General features: G+C 55.2%; 1 protein-coding gene across 9 annotated transcripts in view; it reads left to right on the top strand.

The window, feature by feature from the left end:
- The window catches only part of RNF144A (ring finger protein 144A), a 109,400-nt gene extending 87,728 nt beyond the window's left edge, over positions 1-21,672 (top strand). For 8 of the 9 annotated variants that reach the window (XM_010997943.3, XM_031466513.2, XM_064494748.1 and 5 more), the window contains 4 exons: positions 2,249-2,456; positions 6,369-6,519; positions 12,159-12,248; positions 17,441-21,672. In XM_010997943.3, coding sequence (XP_010996245.1) covers positions 2,249-2,456; positions 6,369-6,519; positions 12,159-12,248; positions 17,441-17,572 — 581 coding nt within the window. In that variant the 3' untranslated portion in view covers positions 17,573-21,672. The remainder of the gene's footprint in view (positions 1-2,248; positions 2,457-6,368; positions 6,520-12,158; positions 12,249-17,440) is intronic. The other variant, XM_031466511.2, reaches the window with a different exon arrangement.
- Positions 21,673-23,992: the final 2,320 nt, after the last annotated feature.

Here is a 23,992-nt window from a genome sequence, read left to right as displayed (position 1 = left end):
GCTGTTCTAGGAGGAGCGGACGGGTGACGGAGCCGGGCCTGGGAAAGGCAGGAAGGGGCCTTGGGAAAGCTGGTCCTTTCCTGATGTCACAGGTTCCTCAGCGCAGAAGGAAGTGGGGGGGGGGAGTGGGAAGGGAAGGGTCTCAGCTGGGCAGGGCTGTCCCTTTAGGCGTGCAGATGGACCAGTGCTAAACTCCCTGTCCAGCTGGCGAGGAAGCGGACCCGCTGCGGGTGTCCGCACGGCTCGCGCCTGTTTGCACGCCAAGTGCCCACATCCTGCAGAGCTGTCCCGGGGTGCCGAGCACACTGGGGCCCTGCTGAAGCTGGGGTGCAGCCAGGCTCACCCTTCGCACACCCGCCCGGAGGCAGGGCCAGTAGAGAAACCCCTGAGGAGCAGAAGCAGATGGCGGAGGGGGAGGACTGCCAGGGAAAAGGCACAGGACAGCCGGGGGACTGGCCTCTGGCGTTTCCTCCCAACGCTGGGCTCTTCCCAGTGCCCTGGAAGGACCCCGTGCGCCGGCCGCCCCTGCAGCCCCCCTCCGCCTTTCTCCTGCCCACTCAGCTCGGGGAGCCACAGGGAGCTGTCCCCACACGTGTACCTCTGAGGCCACAGCTGCATTTTCCCACAAAACCACCTCCTCGGGTGTGACAGCCAGGAACATTCTCAGAAAACCAAACACTGTGACTCTCGGCTCAGGACAAGAACTCCTTTTACTCATTCACTCTCCGTTAGGCTCATGGGAAAGATTCTAGATTACTACCATGAAAATCAATTTAAAAGTATCAGATTTTTCTGAATGCCAGACTTACTCTGTATTCTCAAGTCTTCTAAACCTTCTGCCAGACCCACCACTCTGATACTTTTGTGCTATTGATTAATTTGCCTTAAAAAGAGATTAGATCAGAAGTTGGCCAACCATGGCCAGTGGGCCAGGCAGCCCGGCCCCCGGCCTGGCATTGTAAATAAAGTTTTATGAGAACAGTCATTTACAGGTCAACACGCTGCCTTTGTGCCGTGACAGCAGGGCTGAGCAGTTGGGCAGAGTCCTCATGGCCCTCAAAGGCTGAGATGCCACCGTCAGCCCCTGGACTAGATGAGGAGATGGCTTTTGGTCAGGTTGTACCTGACTCGAGCTGGTTGGTAGAGGGCTGAGTCTGACTCCGCCTTTGATGGGGCCTGTTGAGGTGTGGCCTGGCCCGCCGGCAGCCCGTGACAGCCCCAGCCTGTTGGAGGTCCCAGTGCCTATAAAGCCCATCTCCACGTGGGTGAGCCAACCCAGCCTGGCTGTCACAGGGCCTAGAAGCCTGCCGGCATCTTTTATGGCTTCCAAGTTCCCGGTGCGGTGCAGATGATTCCTTCTCGAGAGCAACCCTGCTGAACAGCGTAGATTCAGTGGCCAGCTTGGACGCCCTTGGAACACCCCGTGATCCTCTGGCCTCCACTGCAGTCTGGCGCCACGTCAGCACCCGTGGGGTTTCCTGTCCATCTCTCCCGCCCATGGCCCAGCATTGAGAATCCTGTCATGGAAGAGGGTCCACGGAGCCAGTAACCAGGCTCACGAGAAGGGCAGCTCGGGACCGTTGTTCAAAGAAACGCGAGACGTGAAGGCAGATGTGAAGGCGTGGGAGTGTCAGGGCATCCTGTTAGTCAGAATGAACTTCCTAATTTCATTAAATCCGGCTTCTTAGTAATGGAGGCCCCGCTTCAGAGGGAAAGCCTGCTGCTGAGGAATGAGTTTCCCACAGTCCTCTGTTCAGGGCTTAGATTTAAATTTGGGAGGGAGACAGTCGTAGGCGGGAGAGACCTTTGATGAGAACAGCCGGCACCCTGTCCTTCTCTTTCCACCCTTAAAGCACATTTAGAAGCGCCCGCCGCTGCCCCACCCCGGGCCCGGTGGGGGTGCTCCGGGCCTGCAGACGGGCCCGACTGAGCGGAGCTGCATCCCAGGGCAGGCAGGCGAGGAGGCAGGAGGCAGTGCCTGGACCGCCAGGCCTCCAGGATGCGGGCGCGCGAGCTGCAAGGACTCGGGGGCTGTTGGGGACCTGGGTGGGGTGGGCAGTGGGGACTGGCTGGAGCAGAGGAAAGAGCCCAGCGGCCCCAGGTCCCCACAAGTGTCCTTTGTCTGGTCTGGATGGTCTGTTCTCCCTTAAGTATGTGAAGCCGTGCGCCCGCATGACCGTCAGTCCGAAGCCCGCCAGACCCTCTGTCCTGCAGAGTCTGACCTGCCCGTTTTTTCTCCTTGTGCCAGAGGTGCTCCTGGACCCGTGCCGGACTTGGTGCCCAGCATCCACCTGCCAGGCCGTGTGCCAGCTGCAGGAGATGGGGCTGCAGACCCCGCAGCTGGTGCAGTGCAAAGCCTGCGACACGGAATTCTGCTCCGCCTGCAAAGCCAGCTGGCACCCCGGCCAAGGCTGCCCTGAGACCATGCCAGTCACCTTCCTTCCCGGGGAGACCAGGTACGCTCGGCGCCCAGGCTGCCGCGGAGGCGGGGCTGAGGGCTGGAGAGGAAGCAGGCTTCCCCCAAAGGTGCCTCCGTCCGCCTCAGCAGACGCTCTCCTCTTGAGCTTCATTCAGACCTGGGTTGGTTTGTTTGTTATTTATTTTTGAGAACTGATTATGTGCCTGGCACTGTACAAGGCTCTGGAAACATAAAGATACGTAAGAAGCCGGGTGCGCTCTGCCTATCGAGAAAGACCCACGTACGAACGGTCAGTTACTATGCACAGGTGTAAGTCCTGTGATGCGTGGAGTTTTCCAAGGCTGTTGAAGGTGATCTGGAATCGGGGTGCAGGAGCAGGAACCCGGGGAGGCGGGCAGTGGTTAGAACACAAGAAGGATCGCCAGACGCAGGTCCCGGGGGCCTGAGGCCAGGTGGGGACCTGTCAGGAAGGCTGTGGGAAGTCACTGAAGCAACTGTGCCCCCCGTCTCCCTGCCAGACCCTCAGACCGGATGCCCAGGTGAACGCTGCGCATCCTTCTGGGTGCCTTGAAATTTGGTAGGTTGAGCTGTAAGAAATTGGTAATACTCAGTTTTTTTGTCCTACGATATCTGCAGGGCGTCTGGCTCAATTAGACGGAGGTGTCCCAGCGCCTGTTGAGGTCACATTCCTGGAAAAGGACCTCCCACCACCCACCCAAAGGGCCGCCCGCAGCAGCCTGTCTCCTCTGCCCGCATCCTGCTGCCCCCGCCCAACTCCCCGCAGCTCAGCCTGTGCACAGGGACCTTCTTGGCGACCTCGGGACACATCCCTGTTCCCTCTCGTTCCCGCTTTGTGCCTGTGCCTGGAATGTCCCTTCTCTGCCCTCCTGCTTTCCCTGGAGACTCCTTGCCCTTGAAGACATGGCTCACGTCCCCCCGCTTTGTCGAGCTTCCCAGTTCCCAGGGCAGGGCTGGTGACCCACCCTCTGTGTCCCGCTGGAGATCACCTGTGTTGATGACAACACCAGCCTGGTGGGGTGTTAGTTCATGCGTTTATGTGTCCGGTTCCTCCACTAGGCTGAGCTCCTGTGTTTGAACACTGACACCCCAGATCTGGGCATACAGCAGGCGCTCAAATGCTAGAATGATCACTTAACTTATACTCAGGGTCTTGATCCTTCATAATTTGCGAGAAGAACCACACTCCGTGTGTCGGGTCACACATAACTGGGAGGGCTGGGTTTCCAGGCGGGGGCAGGAGCACTGAGGGGGCAGGCGGGGGCCATGCACTTGTGAAGCAGTCAGGGTACTGCTAAGGGGAGCCCCCGTGAAGCAAGGGAGGGGCTGAGAAACAGGGAAACTAGGAGTCAGAAAGAGCCAGTGTCCCATTCCTGGGTGGGACAGTGGAGGGACCCATAAAACCTTAAGTGCTGGGTGCCTAGGGAGTTAGTATTTCTTCATCCGAGGTGTCCTGGTCTCATGTAGGTCCTTGCTCAAGGGCGGCAGTTATGTCATAACGTACGCGTGGTTAAATCATCCGTGATGCACCTCAGAAAGAACAAGAACAAACAAAATGAAAAAAAAATCAGGTTGTGTGCTAAGAAACAGAAGGGCAATTTCTATACAAGTTCACAAATCTCATTTTGTGAAAATTTAAAAACAAAAGATTTGGCATAAGATCCTGAATTTCTAGCTTATCCAGCTGCACGGAGCTGCGTTCCCACCTGCAGACAGTCGGCTGGAGCTGGCAGCAGCCCCCTCTTTAGAAGGGCCTTTTGCACCTTTACTTTGCCACAGTCCTCACCACTCCCTCTTGTCTCCCTGGTCCCGAGGCTGACTGTCCAGTGTCACTTATAACTAACTGAGCGCACCCTCAGCTAGTATCATATAGTAAGTGTTTTCCCTCTAAGTTAAATCTTCCCTTAAACTCCGTTTCCACCCTTCAGCTGACCAGCTTCATGCATTTCTGTTGTGTGTTTGCTCCTTAAAGCGTTAGAACCTGTAGGTTGTGATGAAATGGTCAAAGGACTCCTACCTGCCTTCACAAATTTGAGCTGACAGAGTTGTTACTAATCATCATTTGAAATTTAATCCAGGTACCAGAAAGTGTTTAAAAACCATCGTCTCTACCATATACATTTCATGCTGCAGTGCACCAGAACTTCCATATTTTAACTGTCTCTGCTTGAAAAGTCTCCCTGACAGACGCTTTTCACTGTCCACTGCCGCTGCATCTGCTCATGGCCTTTCCTTCAAAATTAGCTTGTGAGTCATGTGGGAAAATTGGTTTCCTTATTTTAAGGTCCCACCTGGCTTTCGAACCACAACGATGTTATCTAACCCGATAGTTGGCCTCAGTCACGGGCCTGGTGCCTCCCGACTTCGGCTCTTGTTAGAGGTCAGACTCCTTTCAGGGGGACGTGGCTTGTGTCTGTAGGGGAGTGGACTTGTGCCCTTCCCCGTGGAGACACCTTGTATGGGTTGTGACAACCCCGACTTGTAAATCACATTCTGTGCAGCCAGTCTGACCTGTCATTTGCTGCTAAATTAGAGGTGGTTTTGAGCAAGAGACAGTTTTACAATCTTTCAGTAACAGCATCAACCAGGACCAGCACTTAGGGAGTGATTCCTGTGCACGCGCTGGTGTCTGCTGTTTTCATACCCCTCTGAGCTGGGCGCGGTTTGCCTTGTGTCTGGGGACACGGAGGCTGACAGTATGCACACAGCACGGCCTGGACCCGCATGTCTGCCTCCAGACGCCCCAACTCCGAGGCCGCACTGCTTCCCTGCAGCGCATCTTAACCGGTCACCTTGTGCCAGGGAGCGAAACAGAGCCCCGCTGAGCTGGGGCACACGCCTCGCGGGCTGGAGCCTGGCACTCCGGGAACCCCGGGGGTGTGGTCGGCGGGAAGCCCTCTAGTGCTCAGACGACGCGTGTAAAGGGTGCTGGGTCTAACCCTTCCGTTCACTGTGGCGCTTGTGGAAGGTCCTTCAGCCCGAATGCACTCGAAACGCCAGAGTTGGGGCAACCGCAGTGAATTTGTACTCGTGAACGCATTAGGTTCTGAAAAGCCTGCTCACCCCAATGGGAAGTCATTTTTCTCCTGGGGACACTGAGTGGATGCAGTGAGTTCAAACAACATAGCAAATGTGCCCCATAATTAGCAATAACTGCCCTTCACTGCTGCTTCTTTCAGACGATTCCATGCACATTTTTAGCTGTCTCTTTAGAATTAACAGCATGAGATGGACGTCCTTCTGCAGGCATACCTAAAACGGTGCCTTGGTCACCATTTCATGAGCCACAGAGAATCACTGCTACCGTTTATTTGGCACTCGGCTCATGCCTGGTACTGCCCTGCGCTCTTCATCCGAACCGTCCTTCAGGCTCCCACTGACGGGGAGGCTGAGGCCCAGAGAGGCTGCTCCACGCCGGTGCGCACCGGTGCTTGACCCCAGGCTTAAATCCCATCATGCTCACCACAGTGGGGCCTGCCCAGACGTCTCGGGAAAATGATTTCGTAAAGACAAGCCAAGTAGGTCTTACTGAGCGATTGGTACGTGTTTATGTGTGTGTGTGTGTGTGTTAACATTTCTTTTCTGATAATAGCAAAGAACATATAATTTACTATCAACTCTTTGGAAAGCATACAAATATATGAATGAGGACATAAGATTTGGCCATAATCCCACTACTCAGAGATCTCCACTGTAAGCCTTTTGCCCTATTTCCTTTGCATATCTAAATGTAGATTTTAGATTCCCCCCCCCCAAGTCAGACTGGCTGATTCACAGGTTTTTGGTGATTGAGATTCTTTGCTTTCGACTTTTCATTGAGTAACACGCGACCTCAGCCGCGCTAGTGCGGCTAATGCGCCCAGCGTAGCCGGTGCAGGCAGGCCCCTCCCAGGCCCCTCGAAGCGAAGCCCTGACGGAGTCTCTCCCACAGCAGCTCTGCCTTCAAGCTGGAGGGGGACGACGCGCCCATCAAGCGCTGCCCCAGGTGCAAGGTGCACATCGAGCGGGACGAAGGCTGCGCCCAGATGATGTGTAAGAACTGCAAACACGCCTTCTGCTGGTACTGCCTGGAGTCCCTGGACGTGAGTACACGCCGCGGCTGTGGGCCGGGCTGGCTGGGAGGCGGGCGCCTCCACTTCCCGGTGGCCGAGGGGGTGTTCCCGTGCTACAGGAGGAACGTGTTTATTCTGTACTTGTGGAATTACTCGCTCACAGGCTGCGGCGGTATCTGAGGATGGGACTTCGGGCCGGGGTTCTGGGAGTGAAGGGTCCGCCTGGGCGTCAAGGGGTGGATGGGATCTCAGGATCTTAGGTTTGGTCAGTGGGGACGTCTTAGCTCAGGCTGCTGTGACAGAATAACAGTGCAGACCCGGGAGCTGGAACTGCAGACCTGGATCGCACAGTCCCGGACACCGGACAGCTGAGGTCTGCGCTGTGTGGCGGGTTCCCACGAGCCCCTCCTCTGGCGCACAGACGGCCGCCTTCTCGCTGTGGCCTCACCTGCCGGGGCGAGGACGCTCTGGACTGTCTTCCTCTTCACGTGAGGACCTTGATCTCATCACGCGGGCCGCAACCCCAAGACCTCATCTGAATCCAGTCACCTCCTGAAGGTCCCACCTCCGAAGACCATCATGTTGCAGGTTGCAACACAGGAATCTGGGGGGAACACAGATGGTCCAGAGAAGGGACCGTTCGTGGAACAGCAAGGATGACAGAGGCAGGAGACCGCGCTGCGGATGCCGGGCACGGGGCAGCTGCTGCGGTGAAGCTCACGTCACCTGCAGGGCACAAGGACACATGAGCCCTCTACTGTCTGGCAGAATGGAAGTTGCTGGCCTCACACGGCCGCCTTCTCCCCGGGGTACCCCACGCTGTCTCTGCACACGCAGAGTCCCTGCTGGTGGTGCCTGGCCCTCCCCTCTCCGATCACCTGCCTTTTTCTGGAGCTTCTAGGCCCAATGCAAACGAACTCCTTTTAGCTTCCTGTTCCATTTTCTCGCCCGTCTCGGGAGTGGGCATCTTGCCAAAATGATGACATTATGAGTTGCCTTTAGAAGAGTTTATTTGTACATCAGTTTCTGAAGCTATAGTCAAGTAGCAGAACTAACCATCTGTGAAAGTCATGGTGGTCAGTGACAGGCAGAGCCAGGCGAGTCACGGGTCATCACAAAGGGATGGATTTACACGAGTCTGTCTGGACAGCAGGCATGGTGTGCCCAGCTCTTCTCGTAGGAGTGTGAAGCCATTGAGACCTAATTAAAGGGGAGTCAGAACAGACCCACATTTACCCTGATAGGGGCTCACCTGTCTGAGGACTGCTGTAAAGTCAAAGCACCGCTTCTGAGGGAGTCTCCCTACCAAGGGGCTGTCGCAGAGCGAGTCACCTTAGCGCGGCGCAGCTGAGGAGGGCCTGCTTGGGCCGCGCAGGTGAAGGAGAAAGAATCCCTAATGGTTTGCAAAGTGCAAGCACTTTACAGAGGACAGGCCTAGAGATTAAGAAGGAAACAAATGTCTCTATTAGATGGAGTCTTAAATAAGCTGACAGGTCTGGAAGTAAAGGCCACCTTTACAAATACCAGATAGATTGCATCTTTTGGGGTTTTCCTTTTGAAAATCCTTTGTCCCTTCAGAAACTTTTAATTACTAATTACCTTCATCTTCCTTCCCCTAGGCAAGTTTAAGAGATCAGTTTGGCAAGATTAATTTTCTTTCGCTTAAAACCAAACAAGTTTTCATTCCCTGACTTTTTGTGGTGAGAAAGGGATGTTGAGAATGTCTCATACATTAAAGTCTTCAGGTCCTTCAGAGTCTCTATAAATCATATATATAATTACCTGCGTGTAGGCTGTACACATAGCCTCTTCACATGGCAGGCGTGTAGTCTATATATATGTGCATATATATAAAATATGTAATTTCACATGTACTGTATTTTTTTTTTATTTTGAAAGCTGATCATTAGATTACATTACACTGTCTAATGTCTGGCCTGCAACTTCTTACTCCTTATCAACTTTTCCTAAAGGGGGAAGGAAGTGAAATGCCAGCCTTAGCAGCGTTACCAAGTCTCCTTGTAGATTCTTTCTGGGGAGAATCAGAAATGGACTGACCAGAAGTTTGGCTTCTGGCGGGAGCACTGCTTCTGCTGTGACCTCCCCTGTTCCCTTGAGTGACGGGGGTGGGAGGCCAGCCCCGTGGTCTGTACCCTTTGAGTGCAAAGCTGTTCTCTCTCTGGTCCCTGTCCATCCATCTGTCTATCCATCTGTCCGTCTGACTCTGTTCTAAAGCCTGGTTCCCGCGGGCCAGAGACCCCTTTGTGTTCCGGCTCCGCCCGGACTAAGGACAGAGGCACCGCAGGGCAGTTTCCTCCTGAAGGTCGGCGTCCTCGTGGCCAAGAGTGTCTGCTTTTCTCTGCGGGTGACGAGCTGCTGTAAAGTGACCCGGTGGCCGCAGAAAGCCGACCCTGCAGGGCAGGGCGTCTGCTCTGGGCGGTTGACCAGGGACAGCAGCCGTGACTTCAGACAAGTGCGTGAACGCACGTCAGAAGCAGCAGAGCTTCTGAGCTGGAGGTGGGCCTCGCCCGTCCCTCTTCGTGCCTCTCGGGAAGTTTCCTCCTCAAGTGTGACCTCTGCCTCGCGTGCAGCTCAAGGAGTTACCATCATCTTAGGGTGTCCCCGTCCCTCCTTGTTCTTTCTCCCGCCCTCCACACCTGGCCCCGTCCCCAGTCCTCACTGGTGAGGCCCAGGGCTCTCTTTTTTGGGGGGTGGGTTGTTTGTTTGTTTTCAGGGAGAAGGGAATCAGGCTTGCTTGTTTGTTTACGTTAGAGGAGGTGCTGGGGAGTGAACCCAGGGCGTCCTGCATGCTGGGCATGTGCTCTGCCACGGAGCCGTGTCCCCCGCCCAGGACTCTCTCCCGCTTCTCTGCTGCACCTGCTGCAAGGGCCCCACACACGTTCTTTTATTTTTGGGGGAAAGTAATTCCCGTTTATGAAGTCATGGTGATGCTCCAGCCTCTGTGCTTTGCCCCGCGCACCTCTGTTATTTAATATGCGCCCTCTTCCCGTGAGAGTTGGAGTGCTCATGTCCTTTTTTAAAGAGTAAGTCCAGCGGGGAGGGGATGGCTCAGTGGTAGAGCATGTGCTTAGCCTGCACGAGGTCCTGGGTTCAGTCCCCAGGACCTCCATTAAAATAAATAAATAAATACCTAATTACCTCCTCCTCCCAAAAATAAAATTAAAAAAAAAAAAAAAAAAGTCCAGGAAGGTTAACAATCTTTCCCCAAAGCACCGAAGGGTGAGGAACGGACCCAGCTTCCACTCTCTGGTCTTTCAGACTCTAAAACCCAGCAGCTTGGGCTGGACCAGGCCAAGAGTCGGACAGGAAGCCCTGACGGATCCCTAGTGGAGCCGCTCTGAGGAATCCGTTCTTACCTCCGCGCATCTGGCCCAGCACGCCCTCCAGAGCCAGCTCCATTGCTCCTGCTCCCCTCCCGGGAGCTTGATGAGGCTTCTGGGAACTACGTGCAGGAAACGCTCGCTGTCTCAGCCGCGCACCTGCGTTCCCGGCAGGCCCTGCCGTCCGTAGTTCTTTCCACCCAAGGGCTTCACCATGAACTTCAGGTCACGATGAAATCATTTCTATATTGTCAAAGTGTCTCAGGGTGCTTTTGTCAGGAAGAGAGCCTTTGTTCTGTTCAGGAAGTGTGCCGTGAGTGTCGGCAGCTCCGCTCTGCCTGGAGGCCGGGCTGCCGGGATGAGGCCCGCAAAGCCCGTGACCTTGAGGAGCTGGTGACCTCCCGGCTGAGAAGCTTTATTGCTACTAGGTGATAGGTCCTTGTGAGCAGTGCCTCAGGACGATGGATGTGGAGTCCCTGACAGCCTCTCCGGAGTGGGTCCCGGGGTCCCGGAAGGCTGGGGCTCGGGCCCAGCTGGTGCAGAGGTAGGTGACCAGGCAGAGAGCAGAGTGTGCGGGGTGGGCTGCTTCCAGGGCACAGGACATGGCGAGAAAGGGCATGGCCATCCATGGCCCCGGCCTGGCTGAGGTGGGGGCCCTGACACGGGCCTCTGTGCTCACGCCTGCCCAGCGCAGGTCCAGCAGCGAGTTGATCAGGACCACGTGGGGCGTCTGGAACCTGCGCCCCTTCCTGGACCCCGAGTCAGGATCTGCGTTTCACACAGCCATGCAGCCGGCAGTGCCCAGCTTTGCTGGTGGAGGTTGCTGAAGGCTTTTCAACTGGGCAGCCGACATGATTCAGCCTGTGTTTCGGGAAACAAATCCAAAGACTCTCCGAGAGCTCCAGAGGCAGACTGTGCGAGAGGCAGCCGGGAAGAGTGGGACTGCGAACAAAAAGTTCATCTCAGCCGATGTGGGTGAAAGAAAATACAACCAGGATCTCAAGGAGGAGAGAGGTCTCAGTGGACGGAAGTCAGCAGGACAGCTTCAGAGAAGATGAGGTCCGGCCAGGAGAGACCTGCGTCCATCCAGGCCCGTGCTCCCTGGGCCAGATGAGGGTCTGGGACCGGGGGAGAGGCAGGCTGGGCCTTCCCACCTCCCTTGAAGACTTTGTGCTTTTTGTCCCCCCAAAAGCTGGCGTTTCACGATGCCCCCGTGTGCATTCAGGCTCCAGGAGGCCGACCCCGGAAACCATTTGAGAGGAAGGCGGGCCGGCCGCATCCGCCCAGCGGCGCTGCCCTACAGGCCGGGCGACGCCACGTGCCGGCTCTGCCTGGCTCTGGGAGGGCTGACTCCCCGCCCTCGGACCCCCGGGCCCTGTGCGTGTTACCCTTTTCTCTGGAAGACTCTGCCTGCACCTGCGGTTAAATGAGTAAAGAGCCTCGGCCTCTCCTTTGTGCTGTTTATGGACTATTGGAGAGAAAAGGGCACCTCCAGTTCACGGAGGAGCAGAGGGTTTTGTACAGAAAAGCCATTCCCGCCCCTCAGTCCGGGTTTGGGTGCCAGGCCCTGAGCCAGGGCCCTGGTGACAGAGGCTGACGTCGGCTGGGGGCCCCGAGAGCCTGAAAGCCCCGTGAGGCCATCGTGGGAAGGTGGGTGGAGACCCTGGGTTGGGGTGCGGGGGACACGGGCTGGGGGCAGGTCGTTGCTGTGAGAGTCAGGACAGCTGGAGGGGTGGAGGTGGGGGCTGGTCTCCGGCCAGCGCCTGAGCACTGAGAGCATTTTCATGGTCTGAGCTGAGAGGAAGCGCTTCCCGGGCGAGAAGTCTGGCACTAGCGGAGGAGGGCGGACCAGACGTGAAGGAAGTCATCTCATTCCCCAGCAGCCCCGCCAGGGCGGCAGGGAGGTGCGGGCCGGGGCCTCCGGGGAGGGAAGCGTAGCACGGCCAGGGCGGCTGTGGAGAAACAGGAGCCTCTGACCTACTTGTTAGAGGCCCTGAGTGGGCAGATTCGCTCTTTGCTGCAAAATCTGGAGCCGCCCTGAGCCCAGGGGAGCTGAGCTTGGGCAGAGCCTGAGGCCGGGAGCGGGCTCCCTCTAGTGGCCTGGAGCCGTCCGCCTGGGGTGCTCCATGGAGGATGGAGGCCCTGGGGGTCCGCGGGGGCCTAGGGGACAGCAGCCCCCTGGCGAGTGGACACTCCCCCTGTGTTGTCCTCCTGTGTTTCTCACATCCCTATTTGGAGCATTAGAAAAAAAAACCTGGGACCAGGCAGGTCTGTTCACTAAACGGAGAGGAATCTCCCGTCCACCTCTGTTCTCGTCTTCTTTCCCAGGATGACTTCCTCCTGATCCATTACGACAAAGGCCCCTGCAGGAACAAGCTGGGCCACTCCAGGGCGTCTGTCATCTGGCATCGGACGCAGGTAGGACTTGCTCACCTGGAACTTTGGTCTTGGGGAGAGAGGAGCCAGCACATCTGTGCGTGGTTTCTGGAATGCTTGCCGGTTGATCAAGGATCTGTTACACAGAAAACAGAGCTAGTGAGTGGAGTTCCTACCGGGTTTTCTCCGGACTGAGGTGGTGCTCACGGTGGGCCTGGCCCAACCTTGGAGTGAGTGTGGACCGCGTTTAGCATGCGATGGGTCCTCGGCGTCAGACTTCCGGCTGCTTGCACCCACCTGTGATCTTGGCAGTGAGCCGCTTGTAGTCGCCCCTCATGCAGCCTTTGAGGAAGGGCTTTCCATGGGGCACGGGGTGAGCGAGTTAGTCCCAGGGAAGCATGACAGGCAGAGAAGGGAAACCCCTGGGCAGCAATGTCCGTGTAGCCGGTGGGGTTATTCCCACTTTCAAAACGCTTTAACCTCCCACTGTGTGCCTGGCGCTGTTGTAGGAGCTAGAAATATTCTGGTGAATAAGACAGGTGCGTCCTTCTCTCATGGAACCCACCTGCCACCCCGGGACCGATGATAAAGCAGCAGCCTGAGCATGGCGAGACTTCAGCTCCAGAGGAGATGTGATTGAGGAGGGACCTTCCAGATTGTGTGACCTGGAGGTGGTGTCTGTGGCCAAGCACTGAGTGATGGAGGGCCGGCCGTGGGCGTCGGTGGGATAGGGCAGAGGGGACCGTCCAGCAGAGGCGGGGAATCCAGGCAGGGGGATGGGGATGGGCTGACCGGCAGAACTGTGGTGTGAATGTCTGTGTGGACAGAACAGGGGAGGCGGAAGTGGTCAGAGGTGATCAGCGTGGACCCCGTAGGCACGACGTCCGGGGTGTGCTCTGGGTGCGTTGGGATGCCACGGAGGGGGCAGCTGGTTGGCCTCGGGTGTGTGCGAGCTCCTGGGTGCTGTGGGGAGCCTTGACCACATTCTCAGCACGTCTCACCAGGCCCTGAGGGGGACAGTCGCCCTGTCTGGGAGGCACAGGAACTGAGTCCCAGGTAGTCTGTAGGAACAGAAAGAGCTCACCTGCGACTGTGCTTCCTGGAGGAGCCTCACTGCCGACCGACCGCGTGGCCAGGCGGCTGAGGTCCTCGCCCATGGGTGGGGCGCCGCAGGCCGTGCGCTCCCCGCTGCCTGGCAGGGAAGCCGCCGCCGCGGACACTGTGTCTACCAAGGCCCGTGGCTGCACTCCAGGAACACCCATCAAAGTCAGGTGGTAGCATACAGCTCTAAGCGCACTGAAAACCATCAGACTGTGCACCGTAAACGGGCGAGTTGTCAGGCACATGGGTTATAGGCCCATAAAGTTGTCAGAAGAAAACCAAACAAAACTCATTGTGGACCTGACTTGGCCCAGGGGCCAGTTTGCAAACCTTGGGGTGGAGAGTCGATTTGAGCTGCGTTTTATTTTGTCCTCCTGGCCAGCACGGCCCGCTCCAGGGCTCAGCCCCCCATCTCTGCCCTGTACCCCAGACAACAGGAGCAGACTCCCTCACAGTTGTGGCGGCCAGGAGTCTGAAGTCAAGGTGTGGGCAGGACTGCGCTCCCCTGGAAACCTGCCTCTTCCAGCTCCTGGCGGGTCCCAGCTGTCCTTGCCCTCAGCTCACAGACGCATCTCTCCAGCCCTCACCTTCCTCTGTGCACCTGCTCTGTGTCCAGACTTCCCTTTCGATAAAGACACTAGTCAGAATGGATCAGGGCCCATCCTAGTAATGTCATTTTAACTTAATGATCGCTACAAAGGCCCCATGTCCAGACAAGGAGCTGTCTGGGTCTCCAACATGTGTCTCTCTGCGTGGCCTGAGCCTCCTACCAGCATGGTGGCTGGGGCCACGGGCAAGCTCCCCAGGAGGGCGTGAGAGCCAGGCGAGAACTGTCACCCTGGCTGATAATGTGGGCCAGGTGTCACACCTCGTCCCCGTGCCTGTTTGTTTCCTGGGGGTGAGTCACGTGTTCCTGGGGGTCCTGGGTAGCACTGAGCTCCCGGTAACAGTCCTTTAGAGAACTGGCCCTTGGGAAATGCAGAAACCGGGACGGGGGTCCGGGGCCTCCACTGTTGTTGAGGAGGGCGCCGGGAGCACCTCCCACCACTCCTTGCGGCATCCTCGGTGGGTCCGCACCTGCAGGACACCTGCTCCGTGCCCGCTCTGAGCCATGCCTGGGGGCCACGTGGACGAAGGAAGCAGCCCTGATCTCAGGCCCCTCTCGGTTCTGGTGGAATGGAACAGAGGTGCACAGGTGTGGGGTCGCTTTCCTGCGATGCGAGGAGCCCCCGAGACACGCAGGGTTGTAGACAAAGTGGCCGGGGACGTCCATGCGTTAGTGTTGGATTTGGGATGAATGGTGAAAGCGGAGTGAGCAGCGTCAGAAGGACAGTGAAGGAGTCACACTCACTAGCAGCGTGTGTGGCGGAGAAGCTGACAAGCAGAGGCCAGAGGCCAGGGACTCCCTGGGGGACCAGCCGCACCCAGAGCAGACCTCGTGTGCAAACAATTAAAACTCCGACTTGCCCTTAAACCTTTGGTTTTGACAGTTAGAACCGCCCCCGACACAAGATGCAGAATGCCCGTTACCGGAAGGAACTTGCATCCTCGTCGTCTGTTTCTAGCGGTAAAGCGTCAACGCGGAAGCTTAGAAAGTCTGCATTTCCCACGTGTCTCCTGGTTTTCCGTCAGCTCGGTGCCCTCTGTTCCCTCAGCCCCGGGACGGGCTTCTTGCTGGGGTGTTCATCATCGGCCTGTGAGCGGAGCTTCACTTTGTGGTTATGGCAGCCTCTGAGCTTCCATCCATTCACCCAGGAAAGCTGTGTTGCGTGTGCACAGAGCGCCCAGGAGTCGCGGTGGGCTCTGACGTCCAGGTTCCCCGGGGCGGCGGGCAGGACCCTGGCTCGGTGGCCTGACTGTGGATCTCTGCAGCCCCCTACCCGTCTCTCCTCCTCACTCGCTGGCCTCCAGCACGGAAGCTCCCAGCTGTGCTGCGTTGCTCTCCCCGGCCCCTGGGCTGTGGCCCTGCCGTTGTCCTGGTCCTCATCTCCCGCTCCTTCCTCCACTGATCGGGTCCATGCCCAGCCTGGCACGTCCAAATTCTGCACCACTGACAGCCAAGCTCAGGGGTCACATCCTCCACAAAGTCTCTCCCGATCAGAGGGGGGCGCTCCCTCCCACGCCCCCCGACTTTGAACACGTCTTCTGACTCTCATCACGTTACTGTGATTCCCGCTTTCCCTTCTTGAACACTTGTGTCTCATCTCGGATGACAGAAAATCTGTCCTTGGCAGCTGGGACTTACTTCGCCCTGGGCCCGCGCCTGAGGCAGAAGGATGCTTTTGAGCTTGCACTTGGATGCAAGAGTGTCGGTCAGTTGTTTTTTCCCATGACTGGCTTGCAGCTCCCTCTGCAAAGTGGATGGTCCTGGAGGAACAGCATCCTTGCTCCTTCAGCTGCTTCCTACACACGGGAACTTTCTCCGGGTGGGTCAGGAGGAAGGGGCTGAGCCCTGTTTTCTTGTCCTGGCTCCTGTGGCAGCTGCTGCCTCCTGGCTTCCTCCTCCCAGCAAATATTAATCGTCACTAAACTATGATCAAGCCTGTTTCACTGCCAGTTTCAGGGGAGCTCATAGGCTTGCGAGGCAGAGTGAGATAGTAGAAGCACAGATAGTTCCCCTGTCGACGTTACGTTCAGAAAGATGGACTTAGCCAGCCCGGCAGAAAACATGGATTCTTAGCGTCAGCACCATCTAATTTATCAACAAGGTAGTTGTGCGTGTGTGATGGTTTTCAGGAAAATCTGTCAGGGTGTACTTTAATGCACACGGATGTGATGCTGTCACACTGCGTCGTATTCCGGAACTGATAACAGCCCTCCGAGGTCTTTTACTTCATTTGTTTATTTTATAAATGAAAAAACTGAAGCCCAGTGAGAGGGGAACACACACCGAGTCAGAATTAGAACCAGGAGCCCCGCAGGTTCGTGTGTTTATGGCTCTGAACACCAGGTGGCGGGCTAACTCCACCTTCAGATTCCGGGTCTGGGCTCCAGTGGAGGGTGGAGGGGACCAGCTACAGAGCGACCCGCTGCTTCTTTGACCGTGCACGCTGCCTGACTTGGATGATAGCATGTCCTCATCTGAGGCTCATCTCTTTTGGCATTTAGTCGTATCTAGGGGTAAGCCTATGTCTTTAAACAAAATCAAAATGTGTGACAGTAATTGTAGGGTTTTAAACTCCAGGAATAATGCAGGTCTGGTCACTCCCTGATGCACCGTGTTTGTGCCTTTCTGTTCTCCCACCTGAAATGGTTTATCCCAGTCCTTCTTGTTTGCCACCCACCTCCTCATCCTTATAATCTCAGCCATCTCTCATCGCAAACCCACCTGCAAATGTAGGTGTCTGGCTCTGGGGCTCTCTTTATACCCTGGAACCTGATGGCAATTTTTGTAAAATGCATTATTATCATTTTGATCTTGGTCTCTTTCCACCAGACTGGGTGATTGTTGAGGGCCGAGATCTCATGTGCCTCTGTGTTTGCAACACCTAGTATGGCGTTTGGCTCAGAGGCAGCTTGTTGGTTAACTGGATGTATAATTGGATGGATATTTGGGTACATAGATGGAAGGAGGGAAGGGAGAAGGGAAAGGAAGAAAACAAAGGGAAAAAAGGGAAGGGGGTAAAAATGGAAGGCAGTGAAAGGAAGGAAATATGAGTAGATGGATGGGTGGGTGGATGATGGTTGGATGATGGATGGAAGGATGGCAAGTGGATGATGCATGGATGATGGATGGATGGATGGATATGTGGAAGATGGATGGATGGATGATGGATGGATGATGAGTGGATGGATAAACAGACAGATGGTGATATGGGTGGTAGATTAAGGAATGGATGGGTGGATGGGTGGACAGATGGAGAGATGAATGGATGATATGGGTGGTAGATGATGGATGGATGGATGGATGGATGGATGGATGGAAGGGTGGGTGGCTGGAGAGATGATAGATATATGGAAAGATGCATGGATGTTACATGTATAATGGATGGAGGGACGGACGGACGGGTCTAGGTAGATGTCAGTGGGTGGATGATGGACAGATAGATGGGTGAGTGGGTGGGTGTGTGGCTGTACTTCAGCTGTGGAGCCCACAGGCAGCCACCTCACGCTCCTCTGCTTCCTTCCTGCAGGTCGTGGGCATTTTTGCTGGATTTGGGCTCCTGCTCTTGGTGGCCTCGCCCTTCCTGCTCCTGGCCACCCCGTTTGTCCTTTGCTGCAAGTGCAAGTGCAGCAAAGGCGACGACGACCCGCTGCCCACCTAGAGGAGGCACGACGCTGGGACGAGACCCTGCTCCGGGAAGCGCGGTCCTCCCCGCCCCCACCCGCCGTCCCCGCTCACCAAACATCTTTCTTGCCTTATGTGCCCCATCGAGCTTCAGTGTCACGCCGGATGCCGTGATTTCAGGGACCAATGTCAGACCGTTTGCCCAGGCCCGGGACGCCATCACCCAGGCATGGGGAGGGCGAGGCTGGCGTGGGTGGGGCATGTCCCGTCCCCACAGAATCGGTCTCTCCAGACGTGAGCGGGGAGGTGCTGTGCGGAGCACCGCGGGCAGTCTTCTCCCAGTGGTGGCAGACCAGGGGCGGCCGGCGGCTGCTTCGGCGCCTTCTCGTGCACAACGTAGCCCGTCTCCTCCTTGGCATCCCGCTGGCGCCACGTTGCCCAGAGAAGAAGTCTTTTAAGGATTGCGTCTCACTGCAGACCAAGTCCGAGTGTTCTGACTTGAGAAAAGCACTCTGGTTATGACAGCTCTTTTTATTACTAATGGCATTTAGTAAAATCCTTTTTCGAAGGCATCTTTTTTTTTTTCCAACTGAGAAGTGAAAAATCAACAAGGTGCGTCTAAACCATCCTATGCCTTTCTTGAAACGTGCGTTTGGGGGAAGCTGTTGTTAAATGGCCTTTCTGGCTCGGCCGCCTTCCAGGAGATTTAGAAAGCCTTATGTGCTCTTTGCGTTTTTCTTGAAACTTGTAGACTTTTTGGATGCTGCCCGTGGTGGGACTGCTACAAACGCGGTTCCTGGAGCGTTGCGTCTCCTTGAGAATACTGGGTGTTTAAAGAAACATCTCCATCCTTAGATCTGCCTTTTGTTTTTCTCTCTCTGGTGATTCAGCTCAGCTCCCAGGGCTCCCTGTCTTCTCATCCAGGTATCCGCAAATATTTTTTTTTAATGTCTTCAGAAGCTAAATGTTTTACTTGGACACAGCTCTGTTGAGACTCACTTTGGTTTGTTGGCCTGTAGCGTCAGTCTCCGCCCGCAGATGCTACCAGCGAGCAGTGATGTTGACGCCAGGGGGGCGGGGCCTCCCCGGGGCTGAGGGAGAAGCTTCTGGGTTTCGCAGTTTTTGTAATGACTGAGTAACTGTGGAGAAATCGTCTGTCCTACACACTCCCCAGTCTAGTTGCTCACCATGTCACCTCTGCTGGGGGGGGAAGAAAAACAACTTCCATTTCATTTGTGTTGATTGGGGTCTTAACCTCTCGGCCTTGGACAGGCTGTGTGTGGCTGTTACCGTGCCAACGGGATGCCCGGTTCAGTTAGGCACATGGTTCTCCATCAGTCGACTTTGAAAAGCGGGGAAAGTGCGTTCTTTACAGAAAGTTGACTTTAATACGGTTTTTAAAGGGCAAAATGATTGCATCCAACTTGCGACTTCTAAAACTAGTACAAAGGGGAGTGGGGTAGACGTACTGCTGCAGTGGGACTTTTGAAGAGCTTATTAAGCATCCACAGAGGAGTGAAGTGAAAACAGCGCCTGGCTTCTGCCTCAGTTCTGCGTTACAGGCACGTTTGTGCCGCGTGGCGCTGTTCTGTGTCTCCCACGTCTGCATTTGGGGATCCATCTCAGGTCCTGGTGTACCTGCCCGTATAGAAATGTCTCTATTTCTTCACACTTAATAGGTTAGGAGAATCAGGGTCACCCCACTCTTCCCCTTGAAACTGAAGCCATTTAGGAAGCCAGTCTGTGTCCAAATTTTGTGCAAAAAGTCTTCCTTATAGTTGCAGTTTAAAAACTCGGCCACTGAGGGAAACCATGCCTGAGGCCAGCTTTCTGGACGGCCCCCGGGCCCTGAGTCCCTGTTGCTGCAGAGGATGTGATGGAGGGAGGATGGCTTTTCTAGAGAGAGTCACAGCCCTGTGAGGTCAGAAGGTGAGGTCGATGGCCCAGGCTGGAGACCTCATTTGTGATTTGTGAGTACATGTATCTCCCAGCGTCTTTTAAAATTCCTAAGGAAGACGGCAGGCTGGTGGCCCATGTCCAGTGGTCCACAGGGCAGGCCTTCACCTGTCCCAGGCCATCCCGCCTGGATTCGCTGCTGCCCACTGCCTGGGTCCGTACAGTGGTACCCCTTCCTGCAGGGCGGGAACCAGAGCCTTTGGAACGCTTGCATCCGTTGGGCCAGAGTTCAGACCTCTTTATCCCTAGTGGCGGGGCTGTCCAGCTCCTGGAGGAGTCCGTGGGCAATCATGCACATCACAGCGCCGACCGTCTCTGTGCCTTCACCCCGACACCTTCACAGCACGTGGTTTGACCCAGGTAGGGACCACTGAGATTCTGGGGCCAGGCGAGGCTGAAGGAGCGCCTGCTTGCCCCGAGTTTTTGCATCACACATGGCCCGGCGTGCTCAGTTGGATTCTGTGATGACAAAGTAAGACTGTCCGTTCCCTGGAAGGACACCAGTGGGACCACACTGAGATCTGCACATAAACCTGCGTGCCCCCCATCTGACTTCTTTTCTTTCCGTGAGGACTACCATCCCCTTAGTTCATGGGGACGCATGTGGACCAGGCTTGATGTAAGATGTAAATGGGACGTGGGAAGATGGCCTGTGTTTTGGGTTTTGACCTGCCTGTCAGTCCCGGGAAGACCTGGGGGCTTGATGCTGAGGAGATGGACCTGTTCCTGCTGTTCAGCGTGGTTTGTCTTCGTTGAAGATGACACGTTTAAAGATGGTTTTCACGCTGACCCTCTGGAAGCATGTGTCTGTCTATTCAGTTCGAGGCCTCTAAATCCCAGGGGGGAGGGGAGAAGGAACCCGGAGAGGGACCATGGCCGACTCTGCCGCTGTCCGGGTGGGGTGCTGACAGCGGGCACGCTGACCGGTAGGTGGCCTAGTCCCTCGGTAATTGACCACATGGGCGGTCTCACCGGCTGTGCCTGCCCTCGAGGCCGGGCTCTGGCGTGCATCCTTTAGCCAAGCTCTGCCATCATCACGGGCATCACTGTACACGTCCACGTGGCAGAGACTGACCTAGGACTTGAGCACAGACAGAACCTTCGATAGACGAATCGCTGTCCAAACCAGTGCTTCCTCCAGTAGCCGCAGACTGAGGAACCAAGACCTGCCACCTCTGGCACCTTTTTAAAGGGGAGCTAATTCTCTTCACAGCGTATTATTCCATCAGACTGTTTTAGGACAGGCCAGCTCCTGACTAGAGCATGGCCCACGGGGAGGGGGTTATCAGATACGCAAAAATTACTCCGGGACGATTTTATCTTTCTCACCTACATCACAAAGGTTAAAAATTATTTAGCAGGTAAGAAGAGGGCACTTTCCCTCGGTCATCTCTAAGAATCAGAGGCTTGGAAAGAACCAGGGTGGCTTTTTGTGTATTTCTCAGACTCTCGCTTATTAATAAACACCCCGTATGTGTGTATAAATCGCAGTGAAGTCATCGAGGGAAACCTTTTGCATGTATAAAGCTTCCTGAAGGTCTCTTTTAAAAAAATACCAAAGTTTGTGTATTCCTTCTCATTAACTCTCAAACCTTCATGAAAAATAAACAAAACAAAGAGTTATGACTGGTCTTGTCAAAAATGCTGGAGGGAAAGAAGGAGGTGCATTGAAGGAGAATGCGTGCCTCCTCACCAGGAGAGCCTGCCTTTGGGTGTGTGAAGCCCGTGGTCTCCCCCATCCGTGGTTTGCATAATCCTGTCTTCTGCGATTCCGGCAGCCGTCAGGAAGGGGTGGGGACCCGACCTTTCCTTCATTCCGCGCTCATTTTACCGTGGGTGTATTTTAATCTTGTATAAAAATATGCATGAATGAGTCATGCACATGTATACATTACGTATTTGACAAGTGGTGGTAAAAACAACAAAAAAAAAACAACAAAAGTTTGATTTGTGTTTTTGAAATGTCAGTACATTTTTGTGCCACTAACACTGTGATGTATAATAGAGCTGTTTGAATGCCTTTTAATGTTGTGTTTTGTACTTTGGAATCATATGGAAAATTTTGATTTGTAATTTCAATACATATTTTAAAGTGTACTGCGTCTTATGTAGTTTGTCCCCCCTTTAGAAGGGATTTCTTTTTAAAGCTATTTTGGCTGGAATACAGGTTACTTTTGTAAATCCTGTCTGGCTCTGTCTTTTGTACATTCTTAGGTGGCTGCTGGCTTGCAGATTAAAAACGTTGTGAGGGTTGGATGTGGACAGGAGGGGGAGCTTACACCGCTGGGAAAACAGCTTTTTAAAATTAAGTTATAATTAATATATACTATTATATTGTTTCGGGTGTACAGCATAGTGAGTCAAAATTTTTATGCATCATGTGATGGTCACATTAAGACCAGCTACCGTGCAAAGCTCCCATCCAAAGCGGCTGCAGTCGTATGAACTGTATTCCCTGTTACATTACATCCCCAGACTTACTTACCTTCTCGGGGGAAGTTTGTATCTCTTAATCTCCTTCACGTATTTTGTGCAGCCCCTGCCCCCTCCCCTCTGGCAACCCCTGGTTGGTTCTCTGTAACTGTGAGTCTGTTTCTGTTATGTTTTGTTGGCTTGTTTGTTTTATTTTGTTGATTCCACATAGAATTGAAACCGTATGATCCTTGTTTTTCACCGTCTGGCTTAGTTCACTTAGCACGTCGCCCTCGGGGTCTGTCCCCGTGTTCTGAGGCTTCCTGTCTTGCCAATGCTCTCAACTCCCTTGAAGCCCAAACGATCCTGGGTGTGGAGTGAGGGAGCCCACTCCCGCCCTCCCTGCCCCCACCTCAAGGAGCCAGCCCAGGACAGCGGCTTCGGAGAGCACCTCCCCCTCCATCCACAGAGACAAGTACTTACAAAGCTGCCAAAGGTTATGGGAGCATCAGAGAAAGTCAGTGAGCATCCTTTCACTGTGGGGAAAAAGGGTAAGTGGATACTGTGTGCTTAATAGGAGAAAAAATAGTAGCTGAGTGTTTCCCCTTAATTTTCTCATCTAAACTTCATGGAAGAGTGTGTGTGTATACCTCGTCCTGTAACATGAAAAGAAAAGTCAGGAATAGGTTCACATGTTGAAAACCATCCTTAGAATCTCAAAGTGCAGATGGGGGCAGGTGCATTTTGTGGGCTGGTGGCCAGACACAGTGTCCCTGCTCACTAGGGGCCCCTCGTCAGGAAGGAGGCAGATCCACCGACCAGCGCGAGGTGTGACCAGGGTGGTGGTGGCTGCACACCGCACTTCAGCCAGGGTGGGGGCCGGAGGAGGCTGTTGGGAGAGTGAGGCATGTGAACAGGGTCTTGCAGGCGAGTGAGCATCCGCCAAACAAAGAGGAGCGCTGGTGTGTTCAAGAGGGTGGCCCAGCCCAGCAAGCGCAGGGGGTTCGGCTGAGGGGCCCTTGGGGCTGGGCGGTCAGTGCTCAGCCTCAGGGGCAGGTGTCAAAGCTCCGGGCCTCGACCTTGTTTCTAAAGCAGTGGGGTGCGTGTCCGTTTTCTAGGGCTGCGTAGCAAAGCACCACGCACTGAGGGGCTTGAACAACAGGAAGTTACTCTCGCAGAGTTCTGGAGGGCAGGGGTCCAAGATCAGCATGTCGCAGGGTTGGCTCCTTCGGAGGCCCCTAAGGGAGACCCGGTTCCAGCCTCTGTCCCAGCTGCTGGGGGCTGGCCGGCATCCCGGGCGTTCCTTGGCTTGTCCGCGCGTCAGTCCAGTCTCTCTTCATCTTCACGTGGTCCTCTCCTACTGTGCCCATCTGTCTCAGTGCCCTAATTTCTTCTTTTTATGAGGACTTCAGTCATTGGATTAACCCCCACCCAGTCCAGTGTGCCTCATCTTAGCTCGATGTCTTCCAAGACCCTATTTCCAAATCAGGTCACATTCACAGGTGTTGGGGTGAGGGTTCCAACAGCTTTTGGGGGGACACAGCTCAGCCAGTAAGAGACAGCCTGGTCCGTGATGGGTGGACCCAGTGAAGCCAATCAGAGGAAGCGGATAAGAACCAAGTGTCGGGGGGTCGCTGAGCCTCCCCGGCCCCTGAAACAGCTCTCCCCTACTCTGGCTGGACCTCAGTTCTTCGAGCTAACCTGGAATGAGGCAATAGCCCCAGAGAATGCTCTGCTGAGAAACAGCTGCTTTTAAGCCAAATAAATCTGCCCGTGTGTTTGCATGGGCACGTGTATTTACTCTCCCCACAAAAATACTCCTCTCTGTGTCGGCGCTGACTGACACCAAAGACTCTTGCGGAACCCAAATCGCGGGGTGCAGGCGGGTGTCAGGGCTGCCTGGCGGCATGTGTGTGGGCGGAAGGATGCTCTAAAGGTTGACCTCACGTGTGCAGGCGTTACTCGGGGAGAGGGTGGCTGTCGATGCGACCAGACCCTGAGACAGCATCAGATGCCCGGGCTAGCCGGGCTCTGTCTAAGCCGGTGAGTGACCAGCCATCTAAAAACAGCCACCCCTGCTCCTGACTGG

The sequence above is a fragment of the Camelus dromedarius genome, chromosome 15 (assembly GCF_036321535.1).
Source record: "Camelus dromedarius isolate mCamDro1 chromosome 15, mCamDro1.pat, whole genome shotgun sequence".
NCBI lineage: Eukaryota > Metazoa > Chordata > Mammalia > Artiodactyla > Camelidae > Camelus > Camelus dromedarius.
Note: the sequence above shows the minus strand (reverse complement) of the source record. Positions and strands in the feature narration are given on the sequence as shown.